The sequence below is a fragment of the Vulpes vulpes genome, chromosome 15, assembly GCF_048418805.1.
Source record: "Vulpes vulpes isolate BD-2025 chromosome 15, VulVul3, whole genome shotgun sequence".
NCBI lineage: Eukaryota > Metazoa > Chordata > Mammalia > Carnivora > Canidae > Vulpes > Vulpes vulpes.
Window position 1 is genome coordinate 47,413,083 of NC_132794.1, and position 26,119 is coordinate 47,439,201.

Below are 26,119 nucleotides of genomic sequence, written 5' to 3' on the forward strand. Positions count from 1 at the left end.
TTTAGTGTCCTACTTTTATAGGTTTGGGGAATTTGCTTTCCCTAAGGGTGGGAGGTAGGAGAAGTAAGGGCACTTGTCCTAGGAGAAGCTGGCCCTTTGAGAAGTTTCCATGCCACACGGTCTTTGCTTTCAGCTTTCATTCACACACTTCCCCTGTGGGGTGACCAGGTTCTTTAAACGTGTTTCCAAACACAGCTTGGACTGTCTGGGCCCCCTTGACAGCTCTGGAGGCAGATGGGGAAACCATCTTTTAGAGTTCTATTTCCCCCCCCCCCCGCCCCGCCACAGAGGCTAGCAGCCCTGATCGTCTTAAAGGCTGCCTTTCTGAGTGCTGGAGTCTCAAGGTCTAGGAACGGCTAGGCAGCATGTGTGGTGCAGGAGGAGCCCCTCAGCCACGCCGGCAGGCTGGCTTTCTCTACCCGCTCAAACAGCCTCAGCACTCAGGGTGCTGCTCTCTGCCAGAGGCAGTCCTCGGCCCAGCCCCTCCCCGGGCTGCTCCCAGCGCTCTGGTGACTTGACACTACCCTTTTTGCTGCTGCTCCTTTTACCTCCCAAAGCTCCCCTCCCCCGCCTGAATTGGGAATGAGGCTTTGTTCTGGGGTGGACTCAGCATTTCTCAAGAACCTACTATGTGCACAGCCAGTGCTTATTGAAGTGAAGCCCTCTGCCGACTGAGGCGACACAAGCTGCCTAGACGCGGCCCCTTCCCGCACCTCCCAGGGACCTCCCACACCTCCGTGTGACCTCAGCCCGTTGTGCCCACCCACCCCGCTGACCCCGCGAGCGTGCTTGGGCTTGGAAAGGCACGTCTGTGGGTGTGAGACGGAGCCACAGCGTTCGGTGACTCGGAGGAAGCCAGGTAAGTGTCCACGCTTGGTCCCATCCTGGCTTGGGGACGCCAGGGAGGGAGTCCAGCCGGGGCTGTCAGGCTGCCCGCCCCTTCCCCCCTCCCCCGGAGAGCTCAGATGTTGCCCGCGGTGGTGGAAGAGGGTGTGTGGGTGTCAAGGACTCACAGACCAGGCTCTGCTGTCAGCTGGGAATGGATGAGGGTTCCACACTCTGCTTCGGAGAAAGGTGAATTAGGAGCTGGAGTGGGGGGCGGTAGGTGAAGGGGAGAAAGAGGAAAAAGAGATGCGGGTGAGGGGTTACCGAGCTAGGACCGACCTTGCTTGAAAGGAAAGGAGACGTGGCAGGCAGGGAAGTCGGAAAGATGAGGCAAGGGCGGGAGGGGCTTCTCAGCAGTCGGGGCCCTTTCGCTGGAGTCTGGGGCCCTTTCTGCAGGAAAGGGGGGTTGTCCTCGCTTGATTTTGTTCGGCTGGTCTTCCCGAGGCTTTGCTCTGGAGGCAGCAGCCGCGGGCGAGGGTGGGGTGTTTCTCGGCCCGCAGTTTTCTACAGTGGGTGCTAAGGAGGAGAAGGGGGAAAGGGGATGTGGAGGGGTGACGGCCAGGGCGGGGGCGATATAAAATTTCTCGGGGGGGGGGGTAGCAGCTGGGGGATAGGGGCTCCAGGGTCGGGTCACCATGGGATATCGGCTCGGGCTCTGCAACCGAAGAGAAAATCCAAGAAGCCGGCAAAGAAAACCACCCCCCGCCACCACCCTTGGCACCGTACCCCTCCCCCCAGGCCCCACCACTCCCCGCACCGCCTCCCCCGGCCGCCTCGTGCTGCCCCCTGCGTTGGGACGACCGACCCACGGTTCTGATTGGTCGGAGACCGGGAGGGGGAGCCGAGGGCCGGATTGGCTGGCGGGGCCAGCGCAGGGCGGGGCGGCTGATTGGCGGAGCTGGCCGAGGGGCGCGCCGCTGATTGGCTGGGGACGAGGAAGCAGGAAGGAGGGCGGCGGAGGCTCCGCTCTCGGGGAGTTTGTGGGGGAACCGCGAGCGGCGTAGCGGATCCCGGAGCCCGGCCCCCGCCGCCCGCCCGTCCGGCTGCCTGCCCCGCCCGTCCGGCCCCCGCCGTCCGCCCGCCCCGGCCAGGCGCTCCCGCCCCCCCGACGGCCCCGCCCGGCCGCGGCCCCCGCTCCGCCCGCCCGGCCCCGGCCCCCAGGAGGAGGCGCTGACGCAGCAGCGTGGAGCCCGGGAATTGAGCGCCCCCGGGGGGTTCCAGCCGCCGGATTCCAGCCCGGCCGGGGCCTGCGGGCGCCCAGAGCCGCGCCGTCCGCGCCGCTGTCCGGGTGAGCTAGGGGCCGGGGTCGAGGAGGGGCGGCGGGAAGGGACAAGCAGGCGTGAGCGAGCGAGCAAGGGAGGCGGACGAGTGGAGCGGAGAGGACCGGCCGCCCGTCAGCGCGCCCCACCGAGCGCGCCGCGCCGCCGCCCCCGCCAGCCCGGGAAGGGACGGACGGACGGACGACGCGAAGCAGGTGCGGCCGCTCGCTTGCTCGCGCCGCCTCCCTCCCCCGGGTCCGGCGCCACGGTCCCGCCATCGGGGAGCGCAGCGCGCCTCGAGGTGACAGCCCCCGGGGGCCGCTCGCCTCTTAGGCTGGGGGCGGGGTGGGTGGCGGCCGCAGGGTGGCAGCTCGGCCGGGCGGCGGCGGCGCGGGCGTCCCGGGCCGCGGAGGGCGGGAGGACGCCGGTCGTTTCCTCGCCGCGGTGGAGCGGGCTCGCCTCCGAATGCGCGGGCGGCAAGGCCCGCGCCCCCCCTCCCGCCGCGCCCCCTCCCCCATCGCGGTCCCCGAGGCGAGGGGCCGCGGCCGGGGGCGGCGCCGCGGGATCGCCCGCCCAGGGTGGGGGGCGCCCTCCCGCGCTGGGAGCTGACCGGTGATTGCTGATGGGGGGCTGGGGCCGGGGGCCACGCTGGGGCCGGGGGTAGTGCAGACGCGACCCTATGGGCCTGGGAGGAAGGGAGGCGCGGAAGACGGAAGGTAACCGGGTCGAGAAGCGAGTGTGGGCCGCGGGAGGCCCGGCGGAGACCGTGCGGAGCGGCGGCCGAGTCCGAGGTGGGGCGGGGGGATCGAAGTTGTCAGACCGCCTCCAAGTGACAGCGGGACCCCGCGTTCGTGGCCCGGCCTGGTCTGGCCCTGCCCGCCTCTCCGCCTCTCCGCCGGGGCCGGGGGCCAGGTCAGGTCGGGCCCGAGGGGCCCGCTCCGCGGTGAAGCGCCGGACAAAGGCGGCGCCTGAGCGGGCGCAGGTGGTGGCGTCGGGGAGGGGAGCAGGTCCGAGCCACCCACCCCGAGGGGCGGGCGGCAGGGCCGGACTCTGCCCCAGGGATTGCGGGGGCCAGGGTGCCCGCCGGGAGAAGCTGCGGCAGTGGTTCACGGCTCCAGCCGCGCATCGCCTGCGGGTCCTGGGAAGAGTGGGGTCGGCCCGGCTGGAGCGGAGGGGCAGAGGTGGGGGTGTGCACACGGTGGGCCTGGCCGGCGGCGACCGGGGTAGGCAACAGTCTGGTGAGACACTCTAGAGCCTGCTAGGAATGAGGGGTTTCAGCAAGCAGAGTGTGCCCATGGGCAGAGGATTAGTCCCACCTGGGACATCTAGTCGCCCATTGTCGACAGTCTCAAGAGGGCAGAAGACTGGTGGGATTTGGCTGACTAGAAGATGCCCCCTAAAACGTGCCCCAGCAACCGATGCACAACTGTTTTCAGCACTTTTCTTTAGCCAAGAAGGTACTCACAAAGGGTAATGAGAAGCTGGAGTTTATAAACCCAGGCAGGAATTTAATGATTAAATGAAAAGGTTCTCGGTCTTTTTCCTTTGTGCCATCTGAGATACTTTTTCCTACCACCCTCTCTACTCCCATGTCTTCTGAAAAAAAGGAGAAAAGGGCCCTAGAGGGAGCACATGTCCTGGAGGGACACAACTGTCCTTGGCTAGCTAGAGGACACTTGGGAACCGGTGGCGTAAGCTCTTGAGTGCCTGTCCCCACCAGTGATCGGTTCTAAGCTGGATGCTGTTTTCCATTTGTCAAAACCCAGTCAGGACTCTCTGGGCGCCTCACGGGACCCTATACTTATTTGAAGAGTTGGGATCGCAAAGACTGGGAGACTGAGACTGTTTTCAGTGTTGACTTTTGCCAAGATTCTGGGTTCAAGTCCCACCTCAGGCAGCTGTTTGGTTGGTTAGGAGCTGCTCCTGGCTGGGGTTGGCTGTAATCCCACCCTGGGAAAGCTACATATTAGCCTTGCTTAGTAAGGGCATGGAGTTAATTCACGGCCACACACACCCCCGACCCCCTCCTCAGAAGGGTCTAGACCCCAGCCTGGGTGGAGTTGAGGCTTGTGGGAAAGGGAGGTATTATCTCATGCAGGAGACTAACGTTTGTTCTGAGAGGATTTAATTGTATGTCTAAGATTCAGAGAATGATGAAGAATTTCAGGGCCTTCTTGCCTCCTTTAGGGCTACACAGTATGTGATTTCTTTTGGAGGCAGTCAGAAGGAGGTGACCTGGTGAGCACCAGAGTATAAGGGGGAATTGCAAGAACAGTGTTGCCCACCTTGACAGGCTCTTCGTCTGTTCAGGTGCTTGGGAGGGTTTGCTCTGGAGAGTTACTTCATTGAAGAGTTGGTCTGGTTTTCCTATCTCCTTCCTTTCTGTTGCTCTGCTGTCCCCAAGGCAGGCCTGTGTTGTCCTGGCCGCCTTTTCCCTCCTGCTTCCTCTGGCCCTTCTGATCTAGTCTGTACACAGCTGCTGGATCATTCTTCCTAAAGCACTCCGTCTCCTATGTCATTCCCTTGTCCACACACTTTCTGTGGTTCTTTTCTTCCTGCAGTCTGACCCTAGACAGATCCCCCACGGTTCTCCTCTAGCCATGCAGGCTTTCCCCCAGCCACCCCAGGCACAATTACCTCCCCACATCTTTGCTTTTGCTGGTTTCTCCCATTGTCCCTAGTGAGGGATATGTCCTCTTGCCTTCCTCTCTTCCCACCTGAATCCTAGTCGTTATTGTTTTGCTGTCACTCAGGCCACTCCAGGGCAACACTGCTTGCCTCTGAGATTGTACTTTTTAACATGATGTCTTCTTTTTTTCTTTTTCTTTCTTTTTTTTTTTTTTTGGATTTTATTTATTTGACAGAGAGTAAGCACGAGCAGGGTGAGCAACGGGCAGAGAGAGAGGGAGAAACCGGTCCCCTGCTCAGTGAGATGCGGGGCTCCATCCCATGACCTGAGCTGAAGGCAGATGCTTAACTGTTTCCCAGGCACCTCAACATGGTGTCTTCTTGAGTGGTTTTATAGGTTGGAAGTGTCTTAAAGGCAGGGACAGTATGAGTGTTAAACCTGTGTGTTGGGTGGCGGGGAGAATATTCTAGGACTTCTGGTATATTGCTCTGCGTGTTGTTTTTGTTGAATGAATAAATGCAGTTGGCTGATTGGAAACAGGGTAAACCTTCCCTTCTTCCAAAGAAATGCTCAGTATGGAGTCCTTGGTGGTTTCCAACCTTTTCTGTCAAAGGCATATAGATAGGGCATGTTTGGGGTGCCTTAGTATGGGGAACAAATAAAACTTAGCTGTTGTTTCTGACACTCCGGCTGGTGGAGAGTCTGTCCTGTGGATTGCTCATATGACACCATATAGACGTGAATCGGAAAAGGGCTGTAATCCTGTTTTCTTCCTACCCCACCAGGCCATTCTCTCCACCCGGCTTTGCTGCTCTTATGCAATTTTCCTTGTTGTCCATGCTAAATGAATCCATATGTTTGATCTCTTCTCAATCCTGGGTGTAAATGAGGGAGAAAACACGGTTTTGAGAACAGAAAAAAAAGATTCCTGGGTCTGGCCCTTGGACCGGACTTTTCCGACTGGTGTTGGAAGAGGTGTTTATCGCTGACATCAGAGGCACTATCAGCCCCACGCCGGACCCATCAGAAGGGAAAGTCATGATCCCAGCTCTCTTGGAACTTCCGTTTTTGTTTACCTTCAAACCTTGGACCATGAGGGAAATGGGAAAGAGAACTGGTGACTGGTTTGAGTCTAGACAGTGAAAAAAATAAATTCTGCATCCGTCCCCTATCCCCCAAACCTCCCTTTTGTGCCCCAGTTTGATGATTAATGGGCCAGCATTTCCCTTCCAAGCGGGAAGGCCACCCCTCACAGTTGCCATGGCAATGCAGACCGCTCCCGTCAATTAAAAAAAATCCCTACTACTTCTCCCTCCTTGCTTCTACCGAAGCAGGAGACTGGCTACCTCCGAATGCATCTCCTGGGCTCTCTCCTCAGCTGCACAGGCTGTTTTGCTGTGTGTCCTAGAACACAGTCCTTCAACACAGTTCTTCCTCTTTTCTGGGGTTTGCTTGAGTTTCATTACCCTGAGCCAGTCGTGCTCTTCTTGGATCCAACAGCCCCTGGAACCCATCTGTGAAGCAGCAGAGAAAATGACTGTTTTATTCATCTGTAATGTAGAAGGAGCCCTCATCTTTTTTTGGGGGGGGAGTTGTTAAAAAATCCCCTCCATACCTCTTCTAGAGGTTTAAGATGGGGATGGTTTTGACATCCACAAAGAAAGTTTCGGTAACCCTGGAAGGAATTCAGCCTCCCAGTACATGTACTTCACATTGAAGTTGTATGGAGATTTTCAGTTTATTGATTTTCATCTCTCCCCACCTCTCTCTCCCAGAATTCGGGTGGCCTTGTGTGTTTTCATTTTATCTGTCCTTATTCCTCTTGGCCTTGCTTCAGCAACATCTGGCCTCAGCGCCCTGTCGCAAGGTGAGTCATTAAAGAAAAAAAAATCTTAAGGGAAAAAAGTCTCTGGAGTTGAGAGGTAGCCTGTGTTGAACTAAGGCTGCCAGCTGAAGCTGCTGGGTTTATGGAGCATTATATGAACAGCCCCAACATTAAAGGGCCTCCTTTTTATGAATGGGTTGTGAAGAATGTAAATAAAGCAGCATCTCTCAATGGGGAAGCATTTTACATAAGCAGTGCTACCCTGGCCCAAGTATTTATGGGAATTTGCTAGCACAGTCTGGCAAGACTCACTTCCTTTGTGAACTTGCCATTATACTGGAGACTTTGGAGGGACAAGAGAGTGCTTCCACAATTGAGGGCAGCCCCATCCCTCCTGCTCCGGGGGGTCCATGGCCTTGACTCAATGGGCCGGCTCATGGCTAGAGTGCTTGTTAACTTTGTAAAAGACAGAAGACCCAGAGATGGTTCAAGAGCTCATGAAAATTAGAAACCCAACCTTCTGATGCCCTGGGCCCTGACATTCTGCAGCTCCTCACCCTCTGGGCTGTGTCGACCTCCCCAGGTCAGGGGTCCAGGGAGATCCTGGTGGATGAAATCCTGCCTGGTTTTATGGGAGGCACCTAACTGGAATAAAATGGGCCGGTTTGAATTTCAGCTCCTTTATGTTTCCCCTGCCCACGTCCTGGTACTACCACTAATGAGCAGTAAACCGGCTAATGGGAGGAGGAGGCCTGCTCCGAGTCAGCTGGCTGGACAAGCCCCCTCAGCTGCACTGAGCACTCCAGTCTCCCCCTCGGCTTTGCCCAGCTGAGCTGAGCTCTGCAGCAGCAGGCCCTGGGCTTCCAGTGGGGAGGGTGGGGGATTGGTGCCTTGTGCCTTGCCCTAGGTGATGTGCTATAGAAGCTCAGGACCAGAGGACTGTGGGTTTGGTGAGCAGGCCTCGGGATGGAGTCATATCCAGGACTTTGTATTGTGTCCTGGGAAGGATTTTCGTCCAGATTCCATTTTTCCCAGTGGGAAACACCTGCAGAGGATGGTTGGTTATCCACCTGACTCCGGGTCCTACAAAAACACAAAAACGTTGTCCTTGAGATCCTTGGCAGGCCTGATCCACCAGGAATAAAAGAATGGGTTTGTGTCGGAGGTTTTCTGAGATTTGAAATGGGAATTTTTTCCAAGGCACTGTGACCAAGTTACCTGAACCGAAAAATGATAAGTGACTCCTCTTAGTAAACAGGATCAATGCCAGGCAGGAACTTGGCGTTTACTTCTTTTTTTCTCATTTCCTTTTCTTTTCCAGTGGATTTGGGGGTGGCAAGGTGCTTTGACCCCCCCTGCCCTTGGTTATGGTGGTAGGTAGTACCTTAAGGTATGCTTCCGCCTTTTGTGACCCCAGGATCTCACCTGGAGTGGTGGGGGCTGCTCCTCCTTCCTTTCCATCTCTGCTGCCTGTTTGCTGTCCCCCCTCACCATGGGGCTCTCAGTTTCCTGCCTTCAGAGGAGAGGAGTGGTGCCCACTTGGGCCCTTCTTCCAGCAGAAACCTCCCTAAGATGGGGTAGGGGGAGGGAGGGAAATTCAGTTTGTTAATCACATTCCCTCCTGGCCACAGGTGAATTATTAGGGTTTGGAGGATTTTTGCAGAAATTATGGGAAAGGTGTTAGGGTGCTGTTTCATGCCAGAAGGGAAGATGGAGTCACATTCCTACCAGAGTCAGAGCTGGCAGGCCCTCCTCAAGCGAGGGGTGTCTCCTGCCCTGTGCCCAGAGGGCTTCACACAGATTGGACAAAATGTAGAAAAGAATTATAAAGTGGGTTAAATGATTAAAAGAGATGATCTTCAGAGAAAACTGAAAGGACTTAGATTTACTCAGCCCGAAGAGAGGTAGCCATGGGGCAGTTAATACATCTTTGAATGTTAAGGTGGCTGTTCGGAGTGTGCTGACCAAATTTTAATCTTTATTGCAGTTTCGGGCAGGAGGAAGATTTCATCTGGTTCAAGAGATGTGGTGAGATGTGGGGTAGGGGAGTCTATAGCCTTCTCTTTTGGATTTATTGTGAAAACCAAGACAACATATCTTCGAAGCCTTTACCCCTTTCCAGGATATGAAATGGGTTTTTCTCCAAAGCACATGTGCAAGTTGATTGGGGCCTTGGGCAGACTTTGCTGTAGGAACAATTTGTAAAATTATATGTATGTTCTCTGGCCGGCCCACCGATGCCATTTAATTGGAGTACAGCTTCAGTTCCTTTGTGGCAAAAAAATCAGGAAAAATGAATAAGATGTTAATACCAATAATTAAAACAACACAGAAAAGCGAAATGGTCTGTGCAAGTTGATCTGGAATGTTAGTCTGTGAGCCGGCAGCTGTCCCGTGTTGCAGAGGGGGTGTGGGCTTTGGGACTGACACCAGATGTCCTGCCTCTGCTGTCCACAGCACAGGAGGGTGGCCAAGTTCTTTTACCCCTCTGTACCTGTTTCTCCTCGTTGGGAGGAGATGGTAACAACCCCCTGGTGAGGCTATTGCGAGGATAAATGAGAGTGAATGTTATGCGTTCAGGGTGGTGCTGGGCACGCAGTGAGTGCTTGACAAACATTAGCCATCCTGTTAGACTAGAAGCCTCTGTGGTGAATCAGGAATTCCCTACCCTGCACACTTAAGAGATTCGGAGACTGATAATGCTAACTCTGGTTCTTTGCTGCTGAGTTCGCCTGAATATCCCTGACATTCGTCTTGATACCAGTGTGCCTCTAAGTACCGCCCTTGCTTGCTTAATGCTTTGGGTTAAGAAGTGGAATATTTTCCTGAGATACAGCTAGGCAAGTTGGGGGAAAGAGAGAAGAGGATGGTAGTGGAAGAGGGTTGTGTTATGTAAATAGGAGAGATTTCCCCAAAGTAGCCCTATTGAACTGTTGATTACACTGAAGAGGCCACGTGGGCTCCTGGGAGTAGGGGAGCATGGGGGGGGGGGTCAGAGTTCCCAAGTGATGCCATCAGTCCGGAGTAGAAATGTTAAATGGGGTGGAGCAGGTGGGCAACCAGATCTTTGTTCATTCAACAAGCTCTTATTAAGCCCTGCGGGTGAGATTTCGTGGTAAGGCCGGCAGAGCCCACCTGTCCCCATGGAGTTTGCATCCTAATGAGGGTGGCACTAATCACTTAGTTAATTAGTTACCTATAAGGTATTTGTGTTAGGTCTCAGGAACTCTTGGAGGGTTTGCCTTGTGGTTCTGCTAGCGTTGGGAAGGGCTGGTCTTGGGCCTTGTTCCTTGTAGCTGGCTCATTCAGGAGGTTAGCACTCTGTTGGGGAGTAGGAGGGCAGGGCTCCCAGGTTGGCCCAGCCAGCCAGTTACCTCTGTTCAGGACGAGAGATAGCACGTCCAGTCTTGGTGGACCATCTTAGAAATCCAAGTTGTTGGTTCCCGGAGTGTCCCAGTGGTTGAACGAACACCTGTGCTTTGCCCTTCTGAGTAGGTGCCTGGAACAGGCTTTGGAGCTCTTGTCTTTTTTTGAAAATTGTATATCAAAAGCATGACATTTTCTCTTGGTTTTGCTGAGGGCCTGTTGCTGGGCTTTGGGGTGCCCCGGCTCAATTGCTGTTATTTCTCCCATACCGTTAACTGCCCAGAGCAGATGAGTCCTGCTTCAGGTATAGATCTGCTTCTCGCCCAATCTGGGCGCTGTAGGGTCTGGGTGGGGTAGGTCTGAGGGAGACCTAGCCAGGAATCCTCTTGTCCCTCCTGCTGGAGTGAGCCTCCACAGAGCCAAGGAAGGAGAGTCTGGGAACGGTTGCACTTATCTCCTGCCTCAGGACTTGGACATTTTTTTTTTAAAGATTTTATTTATTTATTCATGAGAGACACACAGAGAGAGAGGCAGAGACATAAGCAGAGGGAGAAGCAGGCTCCTCACAGGGAGCTGGATGTGGGACTCGATCCTGGGATGCCTTGAGCCAAAGACAGATGCTCAACCGCTGAACCACCCAGGTGTCCCAGGACTTGGACTCTTTGTTCCTTCTTCCTACATCTAAACATTTATGAAGCAAAGTACTTGGCCCTCAGCGTGTGTCTGAGAGAAGAGCTGGCTCTTCTGCCCTCTGAAGTTGCTGTGGAGCCGCAGTGCTCCATACCAGGCTCTGGACAGGACACCCTGTTAGAGTCTGTGTCACATTGTCTCGGCTTCCTTCCTACCCATCCAAGCTCCAGTTTCTTAGTCTGTTTTAAGTTTTTTTCAGCATTTGGCCTAATACTTGACATATTGGAGGAGGGAGGAGAATGAGCTCCTATTGAACACCTCTTGTTACCCCGGGTATTCTGCTAGGCACTTAGGCACTTTGCACACGTTCTCGTTTAACTTGATCCTCACGACAACCCAGCTGTGTAGACGAGGATACCAAGAGCAGTTTAAGCTGTTAACCAAGCCCACTTAGGATTAGCAGTAGCACCAAGTGGCTTCTAGCCCCAGCAGGACTCACATCTGCTGTGTCAGGCTGCGGTGAGAGGGCAGCAAATGTTGGCTGAATGAGCAAGGTCACAGGAGATGCTGTGTGCCTGGCAGTGAGCAGCAGGTGCTCTGGCTTAGCCGACCACCACCGGTAGATTCAGGTCTACCGGGGCTGGGTGGGAGGACAAGGCCGGGGAAGGCAGATGATCCGGGGTAGCCACATGTGCCTTAAAGGAAACCCTCCGGAGACTAGTTTTGCATTGCATGCGATTCCCTTCTAATTTATCAGGTTAGAGTTTCTCAAAGCAGAGCACCATGATGTGAGTAACACAGTGCCTCTGCCCGCTGTCCTAGCTCAGTGGTCCACATGTGTATGCTGACTTCTAGATCGTAGGGGTACACCTTCTCTCTGTCAGCCCCTACCTGCAGGGGCACTGGCAGTTTCTAGGGAAGAGATTCCACTAGCTCTACTGTTACGTATATTCCTGTACTTAATTGCAATTCTCGTATAAAATTGGAGAGTCCATTCATAGTTGGACTGAAAACTCCCCTACCCCCCCACTGAGATTTGTATTCTTTTACTGTTACAAGAGGCAGGGTGTCTGGCTTTGTGTCTGAAGCCAGAAGTAAGTGGGGGTTCTGGATATTTGGGTGCAGCTCTGGGCCTGTGTGGCCCTCCTGCCAGGATGGTCAAAGTAGACAGGTATAGCCAGGACGGGGTCCGGGTGCGGGGCTCGGTTGGCCAAGGTCCCAGACCCAACGTGAGGTGGGTGTGAACCTTCGCTGCACAGCTGCTCTGGGCTCCTGGGAGCCTTTGGTGTGAAGTGTGAGTAGCAGGTGGTCTGACAGGCCATTGATAGGCTTGGTGCCTTCCAGGGTGGACCCAGCTCCTCAGATGGCCACCAGACCTGAAGGCAATCTATATAACAAGCTGTTTCCAGATGGATCAAGCCAGTTCCCTCTGGTGGGGTGGGTGCTTCCTGCCCAAGTGTCGCAGGATCCCAGCCTGACTGCACAGTGAGTCGGGTGCCCGCAGCAGTTGGGGCTGAACAGGCGGGGGGGGGGGGGGGGCATGGTGGGGCCAGCGGCCCAGGCCACCGCTTTCTCTTCGGGTCAGCACCTGGGGGGCTTGGGTGCTCTGCTCTCTCTGGGTGCTCGTATGAAGCAGCAGTCAGATGGCAGGAGCTGGCAAACTCGCCACCTGGCCGCATCCCCTGGGCCTTTCACCATCCAGTTGAGTATTTCCCGGAGGCCTGGAGCCTTGTTTAGGGTTTGCTGGGACAGTTTCTGCCCCTATCTCCTCACTGCTGTAAGCAATGAATCCCCCACAGCTCCCCCCCACTCAGTGTCTCCATCTTTCTCTGGGGTTGACACTTGGGTGTCTTTGGCAGAATAGAAGCAGAGCAGAGTTCAGGTGCAGGCTGGGTTTTCAGATTTCTCACGGCCTCCATAGCTTCGGCTCCTGGTGTAGGGAACTCCCCAAGCCAAGGGCAGACTGCTCTCTGTCCGTGGGTCCGGAAGGTGGGGTTGGGGGATACGCTGGCCTGCCTGCTTCCTACCCCACTGGGCTCCTGCACAGAGACTAATGTCATCCTCACCACTACCCTTAAGGTTCCTTCTGATGTATCCATTTTATTATTTATTTATTTTTTTAAAAGATTTTATTTATTTATTCATGAGAGACACAGAGAGAGAGGCAGAGACACAAGCAGAGGGAGAAGCAAGCAGGCTCCATGCAGGGAGCTCGACATAGGACTCGATCCCGGGTCTCCAGGATCGCACCCTAGGCTGAAGGCGGTGCTAAACCGCTGAGCCAGCCCTGCACCCCTGATGTAACCATTTTAGATGAGGAATCTGAAGTTCAGGGAAGTAAAGTAAGTTGCTTATCAGGGGCAGAGCTGGCATGCAAATTGAGGTCTGCCTCCCTCGAAGGTTTGCTCCTTTCCAGTTTACCAGCCATAGGGGATTCAAGAGATACCAGCATGACTGAACCTGGATTTATCCTGAGTTTTGGCAGCTTCACTTATTTCTTCGTGAAGTAATACCAACTGCATTTAAATGAACAGGAGCCTGCCTTTGTGCTCTTGCTGCATTTCTTCTCTTATAGGAGATTTAAGAAACTCAGTGCTCATGAAAACCTGTTATTCCTTTGGGGGAGGTTATGCCAAGAGAGAGTGCAAAGGAAGGCAGTGCTTAACTCAGTATCAATTGTGTGATTTTTGGGAATAATTTGAGGGAAGTGGCTCGGGTCAGGGCACTTGTGGACCCTCACCCAGGTGACCACCTAGCCTGCCTTTGCCTAAGACCCCCCCTGAACACTTTACTCCTGTGAAAAATAATCCCAAAAGCCTGAAAAGCAGAACTTAAAGCACAATGGGTAAGAGAGGTTTCAGGAAGGGTAGTGGGGCAGAGTCCTGGGTCCTGACTGGGTGTACCGCCTACAGCTGAGTAAGGTGTGTGTGTGGGGGGGGGAATTGTGGCTGGTGACTTCCTGTCCTGGGCCAGGCCGTCTCTGCTGGCAGGAGTGATCTGGGCTTGACCTGCTGGTTTTCCCTGCAGTGGTGCCCGCAGCCCACACTCCCCGGGCCTCTGACTCTCCCTTGCACAACAGCACCTTGAGTGTGCTCTGAGAGAGAGAGAGAGAGAGAGAGAGAGAGATGCATGAGGCCGCTGCAGCTGGAGGGCAAAAGCCAAGTCCTCCCTCTCTTTCTGCTTCTGTTAGGAGGACTCCTAGCCCTGGACAGATATGAGTTTGGGGTATTGACAATTTGGCTGGGCCTTTGATGGCCTGTTTACTGTCTTTAAGGTACGCTTTGTGATTTTGGTTTCAACATGTGGTTTGCTAAGTCTTTGGCATGGAGGACACTGGCCACTCTCCTTCATGGCAGCTGGCTGTTCTCTGATCAAAGCTGGGGACAGTCAGACTGGTTTTCTTCAGTAGTGCTAGCTTGACACAGTCTAGGTGAGCAGTAATATGCCCTGGGGAGGCCCTCCTAGGCACCTTCTCTCAAGGGGACCTAGACTATCTGTGCCTGGGAGGACAAGGCTACCTGAAGAGAAGGGTGGCGCTGAGAGAGCCCAGGCACCCTTGTCTCTTGGCAGTGGTCGGAAGTTCTTGGTCTAGCTGGTGGGTGGGGACGGAACAGCAGGAGGATTGGCAGAGCTGAAAGGGGAGCCACACGTCCTGCTTTCCCAGGCTTTTCTGCCCCCCCCCCCCCTAGAGCTGGGCCACCCCTGTAGGTTAGAGGGGAGCCCCCTCCACCCAGCCCCACCCCAGGGAAAAGCTGCAGCTGAAGTTCTCACAAGTCCGGCTTCAAAGCATGACTCATACCCGCTCTCCTCAGATGGGAGTGCAGCGAGGCAGGCGGCAGACCCCAGCCTCTCCTCAGGATGGTGAGTGACATTGCTGCCTTAGGCACCACATGAAAGCTAAGAGTTCTTTTGCTGGTGACAAGGGATTTGGTGGATTCAAGGGAAGCTAGCAGGAGGCTCTTATGCTTGATTTGGAAATGTGACTTGCACCCTGTGATTTAGAGGCTTCCTGGGATCCGAGGACAGTAGGTGTCCCTGAGGGACTGCAGAGCTGAATGGGAGGTGACAGGATAAGACACCATAAGGAACATATCCCTGAGTTCTGGGGACAGGCTCCCCTCCCAGCCTCTCCCTTCTAGGATCTTCTGACTGTTGGGGCAGGGGCGAGTATCTCAGGGTCTATCTACCCTTGTAGCTGGTCCACCAGCAGACTCGAGGTGGGGGGGTGTTGCAGTGATGACGATGATGACGGGACCATCGGGACAGGCCAGCCATCTCTTCGCTAAGAGCTCTTTTGCTTGCCAGGCTTGTGGGCACCTCCCTGAGCTCACTCTTTCCCATCTGGCCCCTCCTTGCTCTGTACTTGGTATCCATGTCCTTAAAGGCCATAAACCCAGGTGACCTCAGCCTTGGCCCCCAGCCATTCCCAGGCCTGACTCCTCTGGTAACTTGGGGCCTGTTGAGGGGCTTCCGTGCTCGCTCAGCTGTGAGGTCTGTTCCCGAATCCTGAATCCTCTGTCTCTGAATCCTCTGTCTCCGACTCCGGGCCCTTCGGGGGTGGGGGAGGGCTGGGCCTCAGCTTTCCTAGGAGATGCAGATGTGCATTTTGTTGGGGCTTCTCCAGCACAGGGGTGCCCGGCGTTTGAGAAGGGGGTCTGTGGATTGCAAGCAGCCAGGATGCTTTGGAGAGTGAGAGGAGGCATCGCTAATAAGCCTGCTGAGCTACCATGGTTGGGGTAGCCACCCTGATTGGAAGCGGAGGTGGGGGTGTTAGGGAGCCTGGCAGACTCCTGGGGTTCTTAGGACCCTCCTGGCTGTGCTTCGGCTTGGTGGGGGGGAGGAATGGGTTTGCTTCCTGGGCCTCTGTCTCGCCCCAGCCCGCTCTCTGGGCAGCAGCAGGGCCCCGCACGTGGTCAGAGCAACGCCTGGCACCCTGCCTCCCTTTTCCAGTTTTCCGAGTCCTTTCTGGGCCTGACACCCACGATGCCCTCAGCCTGGTTTTCCGAGCACTCTTTCTCAACTAGTACAGCATGTGTGTGGAGAGAAGGTACCCAGTGACCCCGGCCACTGGCGCAAGGCCACGGGAGCTAGCTGGGGAGGGCTCAGGAATGCCTGGGAGCCTTCAGGCTTGGGGCTTTCAGGGTTAAATCCTGGCCCAGCGGGGACTGCTCCCAGCCTCTCAGGGAGAGGGAGGATGAATAACAATAGCGGTGGGGAAATCTCACTGGAAAGCCTGGGCCTGCGGGGTGGGGAGGGGTTGCAGGGTGCTTGGGAGGGCAGAGCCTTGTCTGGCACCTTATTTGGCAGCACCTTGCTTTGGGTTGGGGAGTGAACAGCTCGGTTGGTCGTCCCTGACCACTGACACTGACACCTCCACCCCCCACCCCCAACCCCGCCAGTTCTTCACTGCCTTGCCCATGCCAGCCTCCAGGACACAGCCCAGCTCTGGCCTCTCATTCAGGAAGGGGCCTACGCTGCCCCAGGTATGTTGGGGGCAGGGGAGTATTTGCCGAGCAAAGTGAGGGGATGCCACTTTGCCGGTCTGGTCATGGGCATTTTCTCTCCAGGGTTTTGGGCTTTCTGCTGCTCCCACCCCCATCCCTGTCCTCCTCTCTTCCTGGCATCTTGCCTACCAGGAGGGAGACCAGAGAAATAGGGCAGGACTAGTAAGGCAGCCCCAGTTTGTTTTGTTGGTTTGCCTCAAGTTAGTTCTTCTCTTTAATACTTGATTTCCCTAACTCGTAGAAGCTGAGGGGGGGTGTCATGTGTGTTGTCATGTGGGGCTCCTACCCAGGAATGCTCTCCCTTGCCTTAGGGACATCCTTCTCTAGGCACAGACACAGATTGGGCCGCCCTTCCCCAGGATCTGAACCAAAGTGGGGCTGGCTCGTGGGGCTGCCTGAGACCTCTCCTGACCGTGGACTCCTCAAAGCCAGGCCTTCCGTTCAGGGGACTTTTTCAGCAAGATCCCAGTTATGGCCATCCTGCTCTACATGCCTGGGGGGTGTCCCTACCAGCTGGATTTTGCTTTCCTCCACAGCCCAGCAGGCAGGTTCCTCACCTTAGCTCCTGTCCATGTCCTTATCTTCCTGTGGCCAATCTCAGAAGCCCCAAGGTGGGGGAAGGTTTGATAATATTTTTGAAGGAACAGATGGGCTCCCACACCCAAGCCCCGTCCTGGCTTAATGTCTTTCGGAGCCTCTTGCCTTTTTTTTTTTTTTTTTTTTTTTTAAGGTTTTATTTATTTATTCCTGAGAAAAACCAGGCAGACACAGGCAGAGGGATAAGCATGCTCCCTGTGGGGAGCTTGATGTGGGACTTGATCCCAGGACCCCAGGATCATGACCTGAGCTGAAGGCAGATGCTCAACCACTGAGCCACCCAGGTGCCCCTCAGAGCCACTTCCTGACCTGCGATAAGTAGTGGGACAAGGACAGGTAGAGAGAACTGACAACTTTGCCCCCAGTGCCTTCTGTCTTCTGACCCTGGAGTCTGCAGCCTTCCATAGGCACTAGAAGGGCTTACTTAGTTCAAAGCAGGACCCTAGGCTAAAAAGAAGAGTGGGCAGCCAGTCCTCGCACAGCTGTTGGTAGACTGACCCCACTGGACCTTTGCATTCTGGAAGAGGGGTCTTGGGAGAATCCAGGCTGTGGATGGGATGAGGCAAGGCCAAAGTGACTGAAGGGGGTGGTGACAGTGGATGGGCTGCAGAAGAGCAGAGAGCAGGCAGGGCAGGTCACGGTGGGCTTCTCTCATTGCCTGCCTTCTGCCCCGCAGATTGGGAGTACTCCATGACACACACACGGAGGAAGTCCCTTCCCATGCTGAGTTCGGGCCCCACTGGCCGCCGGGAGCCCCTGCAGATGGAAGGAAGCAATATGGAGCAGGGGGCAGAGAGTGTGGAAGCAGGCATGCCCGAGAGCCCAGGACACCTCACAGGGCGCCGCAAGAACTACCCGCTGCGGAAGCGCCCCCTGGTTCCCGAGAAGCCCAAGGCCTGCAAAGTGCTGCTGACCCGCCTGGAGAATGTGGCTGGCCCACGGAGTGCAGATGAGGCTGATGAGCTGCCCCCTGACCTGCCCAAGCCCCCGAGCCCAGCCCCATCTGGTGAGGACACTGGCCTTACTCAGCCCCGCAAGAGGCGCCTGGCCTCCCTCAATGCAGAGGCCCTCAATAACCTGCTGCTGGAGCGGGAGGATGCCAGCAGCCTGGTGGGCACCCGTCGCAGTCGGGGTGACCCTCACCGCAGCCGGGACCGTGACCGAGCCGCTGGGGGCTGGTCCTCCTCCAAGAAACGGCCCCGGCTAGGGGACCTTGGAGGAGGAAGTCGGGACCTGTCCCCAGAGCCAGCACCTGATGATGGTGCCCGTCGAGACGGTGACCCAGCGCCCAAGAGACTGGCCAGCCTGAATGCAGCTGCCTTCCTGAAGCTGAGCCAGGAGCGGGAGCTACCCTTGAGGCCACCTCGTGCCCACCCAGAAGCAGATGGGCGTTCTGCAGAACCACCAGCGCTGAGGGCTCCGAGGCCAAAGTGGGCTAATAATAAGGTCCATGGCAAGAACTATCCCAAGGCCCGGCAGGGGCCTGGCTCTGGGGAGGCGGTGGGCCCACTTGGCTGGCAGAGGCACCCTGAGGAGCCATGGCCATCTGCCACCCCTCGTGGGCCAGCCAGCCAGCCACCTCACCAGCCACTGAGCAAGGCTCTGGAAAGCCCCTTAGGGCTCCGCCCCCACCTGCCCCTGCTGATGGGTGGGCAGGCAGCCTTGAAGCCAGAGCCTGGGCGCCCAGGCGAGGAGTCACCTGCCCCCAAGCAGGAACTGCACCAGCCTTCTTTCCCTGCACCCCAGCTGTCCCCGCTGCCGATGCCTGGCAACCCTGCCCACTACAGTGGCCTGTGTGGTCGGCCTGAGCTCACTGCACTGGGCAGCTTCTACGTGTACTGCAGCCAAGACGGGCTGCAGTGTGGAGGCTATGCCCCCTGCCCCATGCTTCCCGAGGGCAAGTTGTCCTCAGTGGCTGCACCTAATGAGGGGCTCCTCTTGGCACCAAGCTCAGTGCCTGCAGGCACCCCTTTCCAGCACCCTCCCTGGGGCTCTCGCTACTGCTCTAGCGAGGACACTGGAGTGAATGGATACAGCATCTGTGAAATGTTGCCCCCATCTCTTACCCACATTGGCACTACCTGTGGCGGCTGCCCCTACAAAATGCCTTTTGCAGCAGGTAAATGTTCCTAGGTGTGGGATCTCCCAGGGAGTCAGCTGTGGTATCCCAGGAGGCTGGGTCATGGGTTCCTTGAGGTCTAGCTACTATGTGGGAGGTAGTGGGCTCCAAGAAGGGAGGACTCCCTCTGGTTTCATGCTCCAAGCCCGTGTCCAGCTCTTAACTGCTCTGTCTCCACCATGTATGGAGATTTCTTGGCCTGGCACTTAGGTAACATTGTGACAGTGGCCAGGGCAGGGGAACCACCCCTCCCTCCCCATCGGGATACCCATTCTCATACTCTTGAGTAGCAAGTTAGATATTGAAAATAGGGCTTTTGCCAAGTTACTCCTATAATCCTCTGCCTTCCTCAAGGAGAGCTAGAATTCTGCTTTCCAGGAGCCCATTCCATCTGCACTCTGGCATAGTTCGGTGGTCATGGGAAGGGTGGCGGGTACCAGGCCCTGTAGGTGGTGCCAGCTGCAGTAGGACTGCTTCACCCTCCCCATACATGCCTTGAAAGAGAGGTAGTACCCAGATGTAGCATCATCTGCTAGGGGCAAATAGTGGGCACACACTAAGAACAGACAGAGTACCCTGGCACAGACAGGATGCTAACAGGGCCTGTGGCTTTGGTGTCTACCTTCCTAGCAAGGCCCAGACACCTGAGAGGCTTGCACTGCAGCCCATGAGACACCCCCATGATGATCTCTTCCCCCTAAACTGTTAGGAGTGTCTTCTCATGCCTCTCCAGCCTCCATCCCTGGTGCCTGGGTAGAAATGAGGTGATCAGAGCCATCCTGTCTGGCAGGTCTGCCCTGCTGCTGATGAAGTGAGAGGCTAGGCCTTACCAGTGCTCTCCCTGCCACCACCCCACAACCTCCTTGTAGGGGTCTATAAAACAACTTTATAGACCAGTTGACTCTGGCCAGACTGGTTGTTTCAGGTTTGGGCATGAGTTGGAGCTCTAAGAAATGAGATCAGGCTTTTGCTTGGGCTTTTCCTTCTTTTTTTGTACCACTCTCCCACATCTAGACACCTAATCCAGAGGACCCAAGACCCTAACCCCTTGCCCTGGAACACCAGTAAGCACCATGTGCCAGGTATTATTCTGAGTGCTTTACATATGGGAGGCCACATGGCATGTAATTGAGTACAGATTCTGGAGCCAGACTGCCTGGAGTGAAGTGTTCTCCCCCACTTCCTTAGACACGTGACCATGGGATAAGCCGGTAACTGCTCTGTGTCTCGGTTTTCTTGATTACAGAATGGTGGTAATGGTACTTACCACATAGGGTTGATGTAGGGATGAAATGAGTTAATACATTGATAAAAACATCTAGGGCACCCTATGTGCTATTTGCCTCTCCTCCTATTGCAAGGCCCTAGGAGGTAGCGTGACTTGCCTGAGGTCACACAGCCAGTGAGTGGTGGGTCTGGGATCCATATCATGGGCTGACTCTGGCTCCCCTTGCTCCTAAGCATTGTGGAAGCCCTGGAGAAAATTAAGTCAGAGCTAGAGACTCTGTTCCCTTTACCTCCCCTTCTTTCAGGCTAGAAGGGGGAGATGGAGAGGGCTGTGGCCAGTCTCCAAGGTCAAGAAACACCCCTAGCCAGTCAACCTGACAATCCACCGTAAAGGCCTCTGACTCCACTTGCTCAGGGACCTTTGGGTTGACACTCAGATTTAAGACAGGAGTGGGCTCTGAAAGCAGGGGGCCCAGCGGGGTTACTGCTTGTCCTTACCTGCCCTAATCCCCTCTCTCCTTTTCCCCAGAAGGCTGCAGGTCCCTAGGCCAGCTGGAATTTCCTCTCCCAGAAGCTGGCCACCCTGCCTCACCTGCCCACCCCCTCCTGGGATGCCCTGTGCCCAGCGTGCCACCTGCAGCAGAGCCCGTCCCCCATCTTCAGACACCCACCTCGGAGCCCCAGACCGTAGCCCGCGCATGCCCTCAGAGCGCCAAGCCTCCTAGCGGCTCCAAGTCAGGTCTGCGCACAGGCTCCAGCTGTAGGCACACCGCAAGGAGCAAGGCCGCCTGCAGGCCCAGCCACCCCAAGCAGCCACGTGTCCAGCGCCCGCGCCCACGCCGCCGTCGCCGTCGCCGCACTAATGGCTGGGTGCCCGTCGGTGCTGCATGTGAGAAGGCAGTCTATGTCTTGGTGAGTGCTAGCTCTTAGCTGATGGGAGAAGGGAGGGATGGCAGCGGGGACATAGGACTTGCTGTGAGGGAATCCCAAGAACCCTTGGCTCTAGCCTGAGAGGTGACAAGGGGTCCCGCTCACTTAGATTCTGGGAATCCCCCAGCTCCCGCTGCTGATCCTGTATCACGCGTCTCGGGGAGGGGAGGGCTACACAGTCTGTCACATCTGCTGGCCCCCATCTCTGTCGGTGACTCTCAGGGAAGCCATCCTAAGTGTCTTTATCCCTCCTCCCCGATCATACGGTCTCTTGTTCTAGATTATAAAATGGTGGGCTTTCATGAAGGTTTTTTGGATAAGCATGTATAGGGAAAATTGGGATAGGCAGAGAAAATGAGCGATACAGGAACATCTGGGTTGATGAAACAAGTACGGACTAAACTTTATCAAGCACTTCTAAGGTGCTTTCATCCTCACTGCTACCCTGTGAGGTGCATATCCCATGTTCTATACTCATTTCACAGATGGGGAAACTGAGGCATAGTAGTAGATTAAGTAATTTGCCCAGGGCCGTACCACTTAGCAGTGGAGGTTTAAGGGTCAAATCCAAACTGCCCCAATAGGAAGTTTGAGAACCTCCTAGATGCTGGGGCTTGGAGCAAGAGAACCAGCTGTTGGGGTCTGGTGGTCACTGCACAGCCCCAGAGGCTTTAGGCCACTTTCCCACCTGTATTCCGATTTCTTTGTCCTTTCTCCAACCATGGGGAGCTCCCGTTCCTATCCTGCCCCTGAAAGCCAGGATGAGGGAGAAGAGGCCACAATGGAAACTACTTTTGCAATTTCCCATTCTCAGTAGTTCAGCTGCCCTAAGGAGAGCACAGAGAGAATGTCTTTTGCTCCCTCCCTCCTTCCTCCCCTCCTCACTCTGAACCTGGCCCCCATCAGCCTGTCTGCATCATTGGTTTGTTAGGATGAACCAGAACCAGCCATCCGAAAGAGCTACCAGGCGGTGGAGCGGCATGGAGAGACGATCCGAGTCCGGGACACCGTCCTCCTCAAGTCAGGCCCACGAAAGACGTCCACACCTTATGTGGCCAAGATCTCTGCCCTCTGGGAGAACCCTGAATCAGGTACCCCCTGCTCAGAGTCTGACCTGGCACTAGTCTCTTCTGCTGTTGGCACAGAGTCTGCTTTCCACTCAGCCGGCATCTGTCTACTGCTTAGGGCTGCAGATGGCCCTGTGGTTTGGGTTGGATCAGCTCTTTAACCTTTCCAGCCACCAGAACCTGGGCCTCCTACCTGGCCTCCTACCTCACCTGTCAGTACCTTTTCCCCTTTCTGCCTCCATACCTGAGAGCATCTCAGACTCCGGCTTGGTCTGAGGCAGGGGATGTGAGTGGCTGGAGCCTGGAGGATTGGCCCAAGTATGGAAGTTGGATGATACTCCACGGCAGGTAGCCCAGCCTTCCTGCCTGTCTAAGTAACTCTGAGGTCGCCAGCTCAAGCCTTGACTGCTTCTCTTGTTGCCCTAGGAGAACTGATGATGAGCCTCTTGTGGTATTACAGACCAGAGCACTTACAGGGAGGCCGCAGTCCCAGCATGCACGAGGTGAGTTGCCTGGCAAGTGTGTCCAGGAGAGAGAAGTGGTGACCCCAAGAACATGGTTTGGAGAAGCAGCCATGGGCAGTCAAGTCATAGTCATCTCAGATGCCACAGACCAGCCTGGGTCTTAGCCGATTTTCCCAGCACTGCCCCAATTTATGTTTCAAAGGGAATAGTAACCTTTTTCTTAAAAGGAGGGAGGAGAGAAAAGACTCTGGGCACCCCTGGGCACTCTATCAAGCAGTGCGTTAGGAGAGGTAGTATCATCCAGTGTGGTCATTCTGTCCCCAGCCGGGGCTCCCTTTTACTTTGTTTCCCTTGCTGGGCTTTCCGTCTCCTCAGGAGATGGGCACCAGTTCCCCTCTCCTCCCCTGGCATGGGTTGCTGGAGCAGGCCCTTGGCTGTTCCCAAGTAGTATGGGACTGGGCGGGGTGTCCTGGAGTGGGCACTGGGTGAGGAACAGATAGGCTGAAATTCCTGGGATACTCCCTGGCTTTCTGGGCACTAGCTGGAGTTCTCTCAGGTCAGGAGTCCCAGCAGAAGAGCTAATGTCTGCCTTGCTTCTGGAGTTATGTGCTGCCAGCCCTGGTACCAACGTTCTCCTCTCTTTCCTTGAGCCTTTGCAGAATGAAGTCTTTGCGTCAAGACATCAGGACCAGAACAGTGTGGCCTGCATTGAGGAGAAGTGCTACGTGCTGACCTTTGCTGAGTACTGCAGGTGGGTGGTACCCTGTGCCTCTGGCTAGCCTCTCCCCTTAGACTCCCCAGGGCTGTTTAGGGGCTGCTTGAGATTCCCAAAAGGATCTCATTCGCAGGGCCTGACCTCCCAGAACATTCTTCCTCATTGCCGCCTTTCACCATTCTAATGTTTGTAGGAGAATGAATTGTCCCTCCTCTGAGGCAGAGAGGTTGGGGCAGCGTTTGCTGGGTGGTCACAGTATGGATCTCAGAGAACCTTCGAGGAGAATCGGCAGGTGTGGGGAGGGAGGTCCCAGCAGACGTGCTCCCCCAGCACAGGTGTGGAGGCAGCAGCAGCCCCCGTAGGGGTGGGAGGCGATGCCTCAGCTCTCTGGGCAGGGTGGGGAAGGAATTGATCTTCCTGCAAAGCTGTCTGTGGTAAAAGCAGCAAATGGTGTTGTCACTGCAGATTCTGTGCCATGGCCAAGCGCCGAGGCGAGGGCCTCCCAAGCCGAAAGACAGCACTGGTGCCCCCCTCTGCAGACTACTCTACCCCGCCACACCGCACCGTGCCCGAGGACACGGACCCTGAGCTGGTGTTTCTTTGCCGCCATGTCTATGACTTCCGCCATGGCCGCATCCTCAAGAACCCTCAGTAGCCTCCTCAGGCCCGCCTGGGGGCGGGGGAGGGGGGGGTTGGGGCAGGGGTACTGCTTGAAGCACAGCACTTGGTTAAGGGGCCACAGGGGTTGAGGCTGCTGGCCTGTGGTTCTCTTGGGGGGAGGGCAGGGACCCCTCTGGGGACTGGGCCCCTGGGGAGGGAAGGGGAGGCCAGGGTATAAGGAAAGTGTCGCAGTGCTCAGCTTGGCCTGGGTGCCTCTCTCTGGTGGCCCTGTTGGAGACTTGAAGAAGCAGTCTTCCCTGAGGCTGGGCCTAGCCTGAGGAGGATGGGGCCCAGGGGCGGGGTGGGGGGGGAGTCCTTCAGGAATAAGGCCCACCAGGCTCCTCTTTAGCCTCCCCTGGGCCCTTCAAGGGGGGAGTGGGAGCCAGCTTTACCTCACCCACTGTGACCCGCTGCTTCCCCATCAGCCTGGGACCAGGCTCTCCCAGATTCTAGCACAGCTCCGAGCTCCTTCCTTTGAGGAATAGAGAGCCCAGAGTCTGGCTTCCAGAGCATAGACTCTCTTTCTAGACTCGGGGCCTTTCCCTGGCTTCCTCCTCTGCCCCTGTAGTAGCCCCTAGTGCTGGGACAAGTTACCCAGTGCTGACAGTCATGGGTGTGGCCCGCTTGTGGGAGTCAGCTTCCTGTCGGCCTTCTGGTGAGGGCCATCCAGCAGGTCTGGCTTCACAGAAGCTAACTGGTCAACAGGGGGTTAGTTGGGTCTGGGAGGGCAGAAGGGAGCTGGGAGGGGGTGGGGGGCAGGGGGCAAGGAAAATTTGCTACCTGATTTATTGAAGACTTTTCCTCTTGCCTTACACTTGGAGGTTCTTAGGAAACCTCTTGCAGAACTTCATACATGACTCTTCAAGCCACACCCACCTGAAATCAAACCAAAGGAGTGCTGTGGCTCCCCTGGCCCTGCCACCCCTACCCTAGTCTTTTGTAGATTGCACTAATTTACATCCCTGCGAGAATCAACACTGTATCAGTCCACAGACCTGCTGAGCTGCAGCCACTCACTCTAGGAGCTAAGGACCTGCATTTTCTGTTTGTTCCTGTTGCCCAGGGGCCCTGTTCTCACTAATGCTGCTCCCCAGAGTAGGTTAGGAGGCTGGGCCCCCTGTTGTCCTTGCTGGGGGACCAGGCCCTAACCCCCCCCACCAGGGGGCCCTCTGTGAGGGGGCTGGAGCAGCCTGGTTCTTTCCTATTTGTACCAAAGAGGAGCATGGTGGGGATGGGGAGAGGAGCACAGTGTACAGTGTGGTTTGGGCCCTACTATGAGCACCTCCACAGGGGAGGGGGGGACAGGAGCCTAGGAGGGCAGCACTCCTCCTCCTCTTCCCCAACCTAGGAAGGGACAGGCACAGACCCAGCTCCAGCTAAGGAGGTGACAACCTAAGGAGGTGACAACCGGGTGAGGACAGTTGGGCTGGGTCTGGAGGTGGAGGTGAAAGCATCCTGAAGGCATTTCCAGCAACCCCACCCAGGCCCTGTGGGATCCCTGAGAAGACGGGGCTGCTCCGGATTGGTCATTGGGCTTGGGGGAGGCCTGGAGGCTTCAGAGGTGAATTTACATGTGGAAAGCCCAATCCCAAACCTGAGGGGAAAGGGCTGGGGTGCCCTTGTATTGAATAAGCTGTTTGGAGGAAGGCGTGGGGCAGTAAAAGAGGTTGGCAGAGTGGCCATGGGGGCTCTGAAGAGCCAGCCTGGGAGCCTGCTTATTCCCAGGGTGCTGGGCCCTGGCTGCCAAGGAGCCCAGCCTCACTCAGCAGGAGAGGAGATGAAGGCCCTTCCTCCCCGGAGGCGGGGTCTGCTGCCCAGTACTTACATGCTTTTGGAATCTCTTAGATGTGGAAATATTTTTTCGAACCTGAAAATGCAGCTGGTAGAATTTCAATGGAAGCATAATTCATGTAAAATATATTTTAGTTGATATTTTGTAAAATGCACTTTTTGTGTGTGTCGACCCTGGTTTCTCAGATCTGTATTTCAGTGTTTACAAGGGAGGGAGGACCTTTCCTCACCTCCCTTTTGACAGAGATTAGTACTTCTTTAAGAAAAAAATAAATTTGAAAAATTGTATTGATTTAGAAAAGGATTGTTTCCTGTGTGTCCTGTCATCTTTGGGGGGGGGTGGTGGTTGGGGTGCGTGCAGAGGGGTCACTATTTATTTTGGGGATCCCTCTTAACCCTTGTAGTGGAGGGGCTGGCTGAGGCCAATAAACAAAGTGGGCAGGAAAACAGG

At 55.8% G+C, this 26,119-nt stretch overlaps 1 protein-coding gene across 28 annotated transcripts; it reads left to right on the top strand.

The window, feature by feature from the left end:
* The first annotated feature begins 516 nt into the window (after nucleotides 1–516).
* Nucleotides 517–25,969, top strand: BAHD1 (bromo adjacent homology domain containing 1). Of its 28 annotated transcripts, XM_072738289.1 has the most exons (11): nucleotides 1,929–2,173; nucleotides 6,549–6,640; nucleotides 8,586–8,638; nucleotides 14,407–14,455; nucleotides 15,994–16,077; nucleotides 17,372–18,814; nucleotides 20,571–20,953; nucleotides 21,903–22,062; nucleotides 22,465–22,541; nucleotides 23,162–23,253; nucleotides 23,683–25,969. In XM_072738289.1, the coding sequence occupies exons 4-11, from the start codon at nucleotides 14,407–14,409 to the stop codon at nucleotides 23,870–23,872; spliced, it is 2,478 nt and encodes an 825-aa protein (XP_072594390.1). In that variant the 5' UTR covers nucleotides 1,929–2,173; nucleotides 6,549–6,640; nucleotides 8,586–8,638; the 3' UTR covers nucleotides 23,873–25,969. The 28 variants fall into 28 exon arrangements, with proteins under 28 accessions (XP_072594393.1, XP_025854256.1, XP_072594378.1 ...); XM_072738280.1 differs by lacking the exon at nucleotides 14,407–14,455 and having other exon boundaries at nucleotides 2,037–2,173; nucleotides 8,586–8,626; nucleotides 23,153–23,253; XM_072738275.1 differs by lacking the exon at nucleotides 15,994–16,077 and having other exon boundaries at nucleotides 2,043–2,173; nucleotides 8,586–8,626.
* Nucleotides 25,970–26,119: the final 150 nt, after the last annotated feature.